Source organism: Pteronotus mesoamericanus, unplaced genomic scaffold (genome assembly GCF_021234165.1).
Source record: "Pteronotus mesoamericanus isolate MK-2021 breed Mesoamerican mustached bat unplaced genomic scaffold, CSHL_Meso_final contig_317, whole genome shotgun sequence".
NCBI lineage: Eukaryota > Metazoa > Chordata > Mammalia > Chiroptera > Mormoopidae > Pteronotus > Pteronotus mesoamericanus.
The window spans coordinates 766,512-777,900 of record NW_026555133.1 but is presented as its reverse complement, the minus strand read 5'-3'; the positions used below and the strand labels follow the sequence as shown (position 1 = coordinate 777,900).

Sequence of the window (11,389 nt, the reverse complement as noted above, 5' to 3'; positions counted from 1 at the left end):
CCTGGATCTGAGATGAAGATTCCTAGCGCTCGGACGACGCGAGGGCCGGAGGGGAGACGGGCAGAAACTAAGCCAGAGACGGGAGACGCAAAGACAAAGGGGGCGTGAGAGACCGCGCCAGGGAGCAAGGCGGCGGGAGGTGCGCCGGGCGAGGGAGGTGTGGGGGCGTGGGCTGCGGGATCCTGCGGCCCGCTCCGCCTCGAGCTCCAGCTCCGGTTTTTCCCTCCGCCATCCTCTCCCCCTCCCCGCCTCTCCTTTAACTCCCCCTCCCGGGCTCGGGACTGGTTTCCTCCCTTAGCCCGCTGTCCTCAATCCCGGCGAGGCTGGGGCTCCGGCTTGGCGCCCCCTTCTTCGCTCCCTTGTCCGGCGCCCCATGCCACCTCCGCCGGGTCCCTGGCTCCCTCAGTCCCCGACTTAGGCCCGCTCATCAATCCCGAGGTGCTGGAGCCTGGGCTGGGACGTAGGGAGCCTGCAGACCGCCCCTGGAAGGGCTCCTGAGGGCTGAGCGCTCCGGAGCGGGGCGCGGGCAGAGCAGGAAGCAGGTCCGCGTGGGAGCGGGGGGTGTCAGCCGCCCGGGAGGTCGGGGCAGAATAACCAGGACGACTAAGGCAGTCACCCCAGGGGGTGAGCGACTTTAGGGGAGTTGGTGCCCCGCCCCCCAGGCCTTGGCGGGGTCATGGGGGCCCCCCAATTTAGGCCGGGGGGCGTGCGAGTCGGGGCCCTGCTGCTGCTCGGTTTTGGGGGGCTGGTGTCTGGGCTCAGCCTGGAGCCTGTCTACTGGAATTCGGCGAATAAGAGGTGAGCGACCCGGGCTGGGGAGACCCTACACTCTCCCATGAGGAGTATGGAAGGTTTGGGGACTTTGGGGGCTGAGTTGTCTGAGCTGGGAGGAAGCTGGGGGGAGGGAGCTGGTGCTCTGCTGGGAGCTGATGGGTTACTAGACAGAGGTGATCTTGGGAGCCAGGTTCCTGGGTCGCAAACAGAGCTGGATGTGGGTGGTGATATCCAGGTGCTGGGAGTTTGAAGGACCCCAAAGGGCAAGGACCCGAAAGTTCACGGGGAGCCGGGAGGGCAGTGGAGTGGTCGTGTGGGTTTGTGGGAGACTTGCATGGTGCCGGGGGCTGGGCTTGGAGGGAGCCTGGTTAGTGTCAGCTCTCAGGAGAGCTGCTGAGTAGGTGCTGCTGAAGCGTTGAAGGGAAAGGCAGGGTGCCTCCCGCCCCAGAAGGGACTCTGGTGGAGATGCGAGGGAAGGGGGCTCAGTTTGGGGACAACTCCCCCAAGGCTTCTTGACTCTTCACACAGTCTGTTTCCCACCTCTTGCGCACAGCCCTTGGGGGATCAGTTTCCCAGCCAGATGATATTCCTCCGTGTCTGGCTTGGAGACTTCTTTCTGGAAGAAGCCTGGAGCCCCATAAAGCCCTTCTTTTGCCCTCTTGCATCTGGAGTCCGAAGGACTCTATGGCCCCCCTCTCCCCCTTCGCTGCAGATGCTCCCATTAGACCCTCTGTTCCCTGGCATGCTTGCTTTGCTCTGAAAAAAGGGCAGGGGTCAGATGAAACTTCAAGCCACACACGGTAGGACAGAACCCTTGGGAGGTCATCTGGGTCCCTTGCCTCCATGCAGTTCTCATTCCCCATTAGCAAAAGAGTTCTGTGTTTTGAAAAATTCCTACTTCCTGGGGTGGGGGGCGGGGGGCTGCGTGAGTCCCTGGGAAGAGGGTGGACTTCGGAGGAGCTCGTCAAATCCTAAAGTCTTAATCATCGCTCAGTGCTTTGAGCTGTGTGGCCTTGGGCACATTACTTAACCTTTCTGATTTGGTATCCTCAATCCTTACAGCTTTTATGAGGATTAGAGGTAAGATGTTGGAACATATATATTCATTAGAGGAGCACTAGGATTATTGCGCTTCCTCCCTGTACTGCACAGCCTCCCTCCCATCTCTCTTTGGGTAGAATCTCAACTGTCTTTTCTCTACTCAGCCTCCTAGCCACGAACTCCCAGCTGCAGTTTATCTGGTGCAGCTTGAGGACATTAGGCTTATTCTGCTAGAGTTGAGAAAAGAGAATTGGGGTGTTCTGGAGGCTCTTTGGCATGTTGGGTGGGAGAGAGTGGGTCACTTGGGAGTCTGGGGAGGTACAGAGCAGCAGTCCCCTGGGATCCAGTTCTGAGACCCTGTCTGCCATTAATACACAGGGAGGTGCTGCAGTCTTTGGCAAGTATTAGCTGTGCTGGGCCAGTGGATGACTGAGCAGAGGGAGATGTGGACTTGTGTTGGCTGTGGTTAGAAAAGTCAGCTCCTTCAATTTTGAAGCAATGGGGCACTTTCGCTAGAGGTCTGAGACCTGGGGCGGGGAGGGGATGTACAGAGCAGGGAAATGTTGGGCCGCTGGCCCCCAGACCCTGGTTCCCATTAGCCCCATTTAGGGCCACCGTCAGACAAGGCATTTGCCTCCTGTCACATTGCCTGATTAACTTGGGACACTGGTCTGTATCACTCTCCCCCCTAACCCCCCCCTGAAATCCCTGAAATTTGGTGGTGGCCTGGGGGAGGGGAGGCTCTGCCCCCATGGTTGACTGCCAAGGAATAGTGAAATCACCTGGGAGGGGTGGGCTGTGTGGTTCCAGAGAGGCCAGCTCCTTGGTAACTGGCATCCTGTTGCCATGGCAACAGAGCTGGTGATGAAGGGAGAGATGGCAGTGTGCATGTGGTGAGGGCAGGCTGAAGAGTGCATTTGGGCACACCAAGGGGCAGGGGACCTCTGAGCCTGGCTTCCTGCTGCTTCCAGCGTGAGCTTACAGAGTCCTTAGTGCCTGCTCTGTCAGGACAGACTTTTCACTCAGACAAAGGCTGTTTTGCAGGGATGTGGGATGAGGGAGGCGAAGCTCTGGGGGCCAGACCTCTAACATCTCTCCCTCTTGTTCACCTTGACCTCCTCGTAGGTTCCAGGCAGAGGGTGGTTACGTGCTCTACCCTCAGATTGGGGACCGGCTAGACCTGCTTTGCCCTCGGGCCCGGCCTCCTGGCCCCCACTCCTCTCCTAATTATGAGTTCTACAAGCTGTACCTGGTAGGGGGTGCCCAGGGCCGACGCTGTGAGGCACCCCCTGCCCCAAACCTCCTCCTCACTTGTGACCGGCCAGACCTGGATCTCCGCTTCACCATCAAGTTCCAGGAGTATAGCCCTAATCTCTGGGGCCATGAGTTCCGCTCTCACCATGATTACTACATAATTGGTAATGCTGGGCAGAGGGCAGGGTTGAGTGGCGGAGTGCTCCTGGGGTGGAGGGCAGGTGAAGGAGGGGCCCCCGGAGCTGAGAGACATCCCTTATTCCCTCGGGTGGTGCGGGGGCCGGGGGCCAGGGCATGGAGACCGGGGCGAGGCTAGACTCTGGCGTGCCAGCTTCTCCCTCCGGCTCTTTTCTCCCAGCCACATCAGATGGGACCCGGGAAGGCCTGGAGAGCTTGCAGGGAGGTGTGTGCCTTACCAGAGGCATGAAGGTTCTTCTCCGAGTGGGACAGAGTGAGTGGGGCTGGCGCACACCTCCTAGAAGCTGAGGGAGGTTGGGGCAGTACCATCTGGTCCTGAGGCTTCTGTCTCAGCTGCTTTCTCTTGGGTCTCCCCTATCTCCAGGCCCCCGAGGAGGGGCTGCCCCCCGAAAACCTGTGTCTGAAATGCCCATGGAAAGAGACCAAGGGGCGGCCCACAGCCTGGAGCCTGGGAAGGAGAATGTGCCAGGTAGGAACCAGGGGTCCAGTCTCCTCCCTTCCCCAGCCTTCTCTGCTCTTGGATCCCAGCTGCCTTGCCTTCACCCTCTCCCTCCCTCTTTAGTTTCTTTTTTTTTTAATTTGGGGGGGCATGATACAGGAAAGAGGCGAAAAGAGGATGGGAGGGTGGGAGGGAAATGGAAGCCAAATGAGGAAAAGACTCAATTAGAACTAATTAGCCAAGTCAGCGCTTCAGTCAGTGCTGTCAGAGAAGTGGGGTGGGGGGTGCTCTTTGGCACTGAGCGGAAGGGCTGGACACACCTGGATTCCGAGCTGGGCTTGGAGGGGTGGAGGGGAGGTGGGGTCCCCAAGGGGCCTGGGCACTGCTGAGGAAGCCCATGGGGACCCCCAAAGCTGGCTGTCCAGATGCCTAGGTGGCTCCTTCAGCCCCTCCCCCTCTTTCCTCCTTCACCCCTTCCCTGCCAGGTGACCCCACCAGCAATGCAACCTCCCGGGGTGCTGAAGGCCCCCTGCCCCCTCCCAGCATGCCCGCAGTGGCCGGGGCAGCAGGGGGGCTGGTGCTGCTCTTGCTGGGCGTGGCAGGGGCTGGGGGTGCCATGTGTTGGCGGAGACGGCGGGCCAAGCCTTCGGAGAGTCGCCACCCTGGTCCTGGCTCCTTTGGGAGGGGAGGGTCTCTGGGTCTCGGGGGTGGAGGTGGGATGGGACCTAGGGAGGCTGAGCCTGGGGAGCTAGGGATAGCTCTTCGGGGCAGTGGGGCTGCAGACCCCCCCTTCTGTCCCCACTATGAGAAGGTGAGTGGTGACTATGGGCATCCTGTGTACATCGTGCAGGATGGGCCCCCCCAGAGCCCTCCAAACATCTACTACAAGGTCTGAGGGCTCCACCCACCTGGCTCTCTCGGATCCAGCCCTTCTTGTGGTGCTCCTCCCATGTAATTCGTGGTTGGAGGGACACTTCTAGCATCTCCTTGGCCCCCTTTGCCCCACCAGCTTCTTCGCTCCTCCTGGCTGTTGCCGTCCCCTCTACTTGTAGGATTCCTTAAGATGTTCACCGAACCATTTCCTGCCCTCCGGTTGGCCATGTGTGCCCCTCTGTGTTTCTGGGTCCTATTCCCTTGGGAAGGAGGCAGAGACTCAGCCACGGCTTCTGACTATGACCCAGGGATCCTTGCTCCCCTCACCCCCTGAGAGCTAGGGGCGGGAACAGTCTGTCTTTTGCTTGGCACCTCTTTCTTTCTGCCTCTCACTGTTTTTCTCTTCTCTTCTCTCTCTCATTCTCTTTCTCTCTTCTGTCTCTAGGTCTGTTCCTCTTCCCTAGCACCCTCCTCCCTACATCTCCTTTTACCCTCTTGGCTTCTTGGCCTGTGCCTCCCCCGTCTCCTGGGTGGGGACATCAAAGCTTTTCTCCTCTCAGCTCCCTCTTCTGACCTCTTATCAACCACTCCCCTCAGTCTGCCAAAAATGGGGGCCTTATGGGAAAGGCTCTGGCTCTCCACTCCAGCTCAGGGCATGGGCAGCAGGGCCTCCTTCTCTGCCCTGCCCCAGGCCTCTACATACTTACTCCAGCCATTTGGGGTGGTTGGGTCACGACAGCTACCATGAGAAGTGTCCTGTTTTGTCCAGTGGCCAATAGCAAGATACGAACCGGTTGGGACACAAATGGACTTGGTCTGATGCCGAATGGGTCACTTGGGACAGGAAGTGGCTTGCTCCAGATAAGAAGTGACCAGGCCTGGAACAGAAGTGGCCTGGGAAGTGGCAGAAGCAGTGCAGCAGGAACTGGAAGTGCCTTCATCCAGGACAGGAAGTAGCACTTCTGAAACAGGAAGTGGTCTGGCTGGAACTCAAGTGACTTAGTCTGGGGGTTTGGGGGGAGGGTGGTGGATGGTTCTTACTCTGTGGAGAAGGGTGGGGGGAGCAGGAAGAGCTTCCTAGTTCAGGAGGAAGCTGGAACTTACTGACTGTAAGAAGATCGGGGGGACTGAGGAGGATTTTCCTAGTATTCAGTGGCACTTCCCAGGATCTCCCTTCCTTTGTTCTCTGTGCTGCTTTGAAGACGGCTAAGATGACTGCCATCTGCTGTGGCAGGTCCAATTTGTCTTGTTCTTCTTCCCTTTCCATATTCCAATATGATCTCCGTTACTCAACAGGACCATCCCCTGTGTTGTCACCCAGTATCCCCGATGGCTGTCTTGTTCATCACATCCTCCATTTCCTACTTCCTTCAAATTCAACACAGCTCCCTTCTTCATGACCAAAATGGTGGCCCACTGACTGGTTCTAGCTGACGGTGGCACTTAGCAGCTGCCACTGTTTCCATAGTGACCAGCTTATACCTCTTCCTGCCCTCTAGTTCACAATTGGGTGTTGCCTCAGTTTCCTCCCAGCTCAGATCAGAGCTGCCCTTGGGCACCAAGTCGGCCACCTCAGTCACCAGCCAACGTAGTTGCTTGGTCCACCGGAGGTCAAGTCATCTCTCTGGTGTAGTTCCCAGCTTTCCCAGCTCCTTCCTGATTTTTCTAATTGCTCCATCCAGGGAACAGGAAGTTGCTGTTGCCATGGGGGAGGTGGCCGGGCATGGCTGTCACCTCAGTAGTTTTACTGTAAAAGGGAAATTTGAACAACAAAAACCAAAAAAAGAATAAAAAACTTCAAAAGTTAATGAGAAGGCTGGAGAATGACTGGACGTGAACTGGGAAAGAGAACTGGTGGTTAGAACGGCTTTCAAGCTGAGGGTCCGATCGCAGGAAACCCAGGGGAAGGGTAGTGAGAGGGTTGGGTTGGGGGGTGAGGTGGGCAGTGCCTTGCGGGGGGGATAATGCGCGGGGTGAGAAGGCGGAGGAAGGCAGCTGCCTCTGATGGGCCGAGGGGAACCCAAGCAGGAGGGCGAGTTGCCAGTACCATCCAATGGGGATGTATGTGAATAGAAGTTCATGCGTGGGGAAAGCCTGAGTGCTCATTACTCAAACCAAAGCACCAGAGACAAGACAAATCACAGTCAGAAACAAAGTGGAAAAAAACAGGTTCACATGTTCGAGTCGATTCTCCGCTATCCCTGCCGAAGACACCTCTGACTGCGGCGTTTCGCTTTGAGAAGGGGTGTGGCTGCCCAGAAGACTAAAGCTCCTTTTCTCCTGGCTCCACGCATACCCACAACCTAGGCTTAAAAAGCCTAGGTGCCCAGCCCCCTCGACTCAGCCCCATTCTCCAACCACAAAAGCAGCCGTCAGGAGCATCGTTGGAGCTGGTTGGCAGGGGTCACAACCTCTGCCCTACCCGCCCCTCTCCTGACTCTAGGTCCTCTCCCGCTGTCTCCCATCTGCCTGGAGGTCAATGGGTCCTCCTGCCCCTCTTCTGTCCGGTGGGTCCCCGGCCCCTTCCCCTCTCTGAGCACGATGCCTGGATCCTGAGAGGTGGAGTCACTGTAGGAGGGAGGTTAAAAACTGGGAGGTCAGGTGCTGGGCTGCCTAGAATGTGCTCTTGCCTTCCAAGCCTGAACTGGAGCTGCCCAAGGTGGGGAGGCTTGAGGGGCTGTGGAAGGGCTGGTCCCTTGCCCCTTAGTGGGGGTTTGTTGTCATGGCAACATCCCCTTCTTCACACAATGGGAAGCCCCCCTCAGCTTCCCTCGTGGATGAAGCCGACAGCCCCATCGCTGGCTATCAGCCTCAGGGACTTGGCAACCGTCTCTATGGCAACCCAGAGCCAGGCAACAGGGCCCAGTGAAAAAGGGAGGGGTCCAAGACTGGGGCAGGGCTGTGTGTGAGAGGGGGCAAGGGAGCTGAGGGAGACTCCCCCTACACATACATCTAGAGAGAGATACAGGTGGAGAGACAAGAGGGAAGAGAAGTGGGGGTAAACATTCTCCGTGACAAACACCTCACCAAAGCGAAGACATCATAACATGCTGAGAGACAGGAAGACACCTGGGGACAGAAGCCCAGCTGGGGAGAGAAACAGTGAATTCTACATAGCACCCTGGTACACACCCCCTTGGAGCACTGGTATCTAGAGACTCCCCCCGCCCTGCCACCCAACGTTCACAACACAAGACCTACAGCCTTTTACACATGCAGCGACTTTGTATCTTTAGGGCGGTTTAAAAGTGCGGGTGATTCTCACACAGAACAACCCATGTTATCCTATTCCCTTCCTGAGTATAAATACACAAACACACTCCTGCGGTAACAATTAAGACAAAGTGAATAGACAGGCAGGAAGACATTCATTTGTCTGTTCGTTCCTTCACTCAACATCACATTAAGTGCCTACTTTGTTCCAAGCACTGAATAAGGCAAAGTCCCTGCTTTCCTGAAGTTCACATTTTGGTGGGGAACAATGTAATGCACTTTCTGGTAGTGACAAATGTTGTAAACGGAACAGAGTAACAGGATGAAGAGGACGGCGAGTAACAAGGTGATGCTTTAGGAGGCCAGGAAGGTCTTTCTGAAGAGGTGACATTTAATGAGGACCTTGAGTAATGTGGAGCAATCCATGCAGTATGAGGAAGGGCATACCCGACAGAGGGAACAGCAAGTGCAAAGCTCAGAGGTGAAATCTCCATGTGTTTGGAAATAGCTAGAATGGCATCACAACTTCACATACATTCCGGGTGTGTCCTGTCCTTTCCCAGCCCCTGCCTGTAGGCCACTTAGGGTCTAGAATCCACATTTAGGAGGCTGATCTAACTCAGTCTTCTATTTTTTCTCCCTTTGTTTCTTGTGTGTATGTAAGCTCTATTTTCTTCAACTAAATTTTAAGCTCTGGGAGGGCAAGGATGGTGACCTGAACTTGGAGACTGTGGGATGGCTGCTCATACAGAAGTAGAGCTGGCGGGCACAGCGGAAGTGTGGAAGCTGAGAGGGCTGGGGACCACGGGAGCGAAAGTTGCCCCCACCCCAGCACCACAGGATTGAGGCTGTTCGGGGGTGGGGGCTGTGCTGTGTACAGAAGCGTGGATTTACCATCCTTCCAAACAGAAGCAGGATATACATGAGGTTGAGGGTGTGTGTGTGTGCGATGTTGGGGGTTTTAAGGAGAATAGAGCAAAGCGTTGCAGAAGGAATTTCCGATGGGGAATCGTTGACATCAAAAAATAGAATTTCAGTGAGAATGAAAAATGAAGCCTCCTAAGGGGCTACATGGGCGATCAGAAACATGGGGTACCCCCTTCCCCAGGGAGAGTTCCCAGATCTGTAGGCAGACTGGGAGAAATGTTGCCGGGTGGCCTGAAGGCTGGGGGCTGGCTGAGATGGACTGAGAGAATTGGGTGGAGGTAGGGAATAGGATCCAGTATAAATGGGAGCGAAAGTTAGGCGGCGGAAGTGATGTTTGGAAGGTAGCGAGGAAGACGGAGTCCTGAAGGGAGTTCTGTGGGGACCAGGTTCCACATGCCCCCCGATTCCCACAGGGAATTGAAGCATTCGGTGTCCCGGTTCTACTTCCCCCGAATGCCATCCATCGGAAACTTAGGCATCAGCTCCCTCCAGCCCCAGAGGATGGTGGTGGGGTGGGGGGGTGAGACTGAGCAGCCTCAGGGGGCGGCAGCTGGTGAGTGGGGAGGAATCTGTGTGCTCAGCAAACAGCAGCCTCAGTGCCCAGTGGCTGCCTCCTCCCTCATCAATCAGCCCCAGCCAAATGTCCTTGCATTCCCACCACCCCAAGGGGACTGGGGCTGGGCCAGGGTCCCCAGGGGAGTGAGATGGGGATGGGTGGGGGGTGGTGGGGGTGGTGCTTGGCTTCCCATCTCTTGGCCTCTATTCTCTCTTCTGGAAGCTCTCAGCTCTTCCTGTCATGGAGCAACTCCTGGCTCCTACCCTCCTGAGGGCATCAGCTACAAATCACCTGTGGGGGTCTGCTGGGGGTGGGTTAGGGAGGAGGGGGTGAGGCAGGGATGAAGAGGAGTCTTCTCTGGTTCTCACGGGACTGTCCCAGGGCACAGTCAGCGGGGAGGCTGTTGGCACAAAGGCCGTGTCCCCCCACCTAGCCTCTCCATCCCTGACTGATGCTCTGCACAGCAGGCTTTGATCTCAACCCCTTGAATGTCCTCTCCTCTCACCTTCCCTTGCCCCCAGCCCGCACTCCTAGCTTCCCACCAAGATCCAGAGACCCAGCCCCCAGCTCACCTCAAATCTGTTGCTCCCCATTAGGGACTGGGGCCTCCAGACCTTAGCCTCAGGCTCACTCTCCCCCTCCTTAGCCCTTGCTCCCCTCAGGGACCCAGGCGTCCTGCCCACTCCCCTCACCATAACAACCATTCTTTTGGAGTTGCTTAAGACTTTAATATCATTTCATTAAGTCAGCTAGTTCAGAGAAGGTTGGGGGCACAAAGAGACTGGGGTGAGCAAAAGAGGGCCAAGGTAGGGGGGAAGCAAGGGAAGAGCTCCCCTCTCTCCGTGGAGATGGCTCTGAGAAATCAAATATTGACTGTGAGAGAACAGAACTTATTAAAGCTGGGACAGGGGTGTGTGTGGGGAGCTGTGGGAATGGCCGGATGCCTGGGTTCCGAGGGTACTGAAGGTCCTGGGGGGAGGGAGAAGCCTGAGGTAGGGAGGATGCAGTAAGACTGAGTCTTGCTGGTACAATTCTACTACCCCTTTTCTTTGGGAAGTACTGAGTCTTGCCCCCCAGGCTGTTTCTCAGCTGTCCGCTGGAGCCCCCAGGGACACCCCCGTCGCAGCTGTGGTTGGCCCCACTTCATCCCTTCCCCCTGTCTCCACCTCTGTTGATGAGCTTCAGTAGCATTTAATCGGATTGAACAGTAATTAGCAAAGCGAGATGTTTGATTACCTATTTAGCATAATGTAGAGGGCTGAGATCCCTAGGCACAACCAAGTTGAAGTCAGAAAAGAAAAGGGGTCTTTACAACGTTCCTTACCCTGAGGGAGCCAGGAGCACTGCCTCTAAGACACCAACCCCAGGCCTTCTCCCAAATCCTCACTCAGTTGGGACTTCTCCCTGGGGATCTAACCAATTACGTTCACTCTCTTTGCCACCCATTGCCTATCTGACTAGAGGATCACCCACTTAACCTTGCTTGCTGTGCACCTGGTTTTGGGGTGTGGCAGGACCCCTGTTTTTTAATCCTTGCTCTCAGTAACAGGAGTTGGCGCTGGGCAGTAGGCCACAAATCAGAGCCCGCCTTAAAAATAATGGTTGGGGGCTGCCAAAGACAGGGTCTGTTAATTCTGGAAATAAAGACAGACTAGGTGGGATGGTGAGGTCAGGGTGGGGTCTGGGTGTGGGTTAGCCACTGGCTCTTCAGGAGTATCAGAGACTGCCATTCCTCTCAGTGCCAGACTGGCATAATGAGACCTGTCAGATGTGAACACCCACCAGGGAACACCCACCTCAGCTTCCCTCTCCTCATCCAGCAGAAAAAAATGTCATCAATTTAGCTCCTCATGGAAATGCAATCAGTGGGCTCGCTGCTGGCTTTGTCTTAATTAGGCACTTTTTTTTTCCAAAAAAGGTTTTATTTATTTAGTTTTAGAGAGAGAGGAAGGGAGGGAAAAAGAGAGGGAGAAAAAAAATTCAGTTGCTTCTCACATCGCCTCAACTGGGGACCTGACCTGCAACCCAGGCATGTGCCCTGACTAGGAATCAAACCACCTTTCAGTTCGCAGGCTGACGCTCAATCCACTGAGCCACATCAGCCAGGGATTAAT

The 11,389-nt window shown here is 56.1% G+C and overlaps 1 protein-coding gene across 1 annotated transcript; it reads left to right on the top strand.

Moving 5' to 3' along the window:
* Window positions 1-676: 676 nt before the first annotated feature.
* On the top strand, window positions 677-4,601 carry EFNB3 (ephrin B3). The gene is made up of 5 exons (XM_054575599.1): window positions 677-798; window positions 2,941-3,233; window positions 3,428-3,520; window positions 3,632-3,736; window positions 4,192-4,601. Exons 1-5 carry the CDS (start codon window positions 677-679, stop codon window positions 4,599-4,601), a joined length of 1,023 nt encoding a protein of 340 aa, XP_054431574.1.
* Window positions 4,602-11,389: the final 6,788 nt, after the last annotated feature.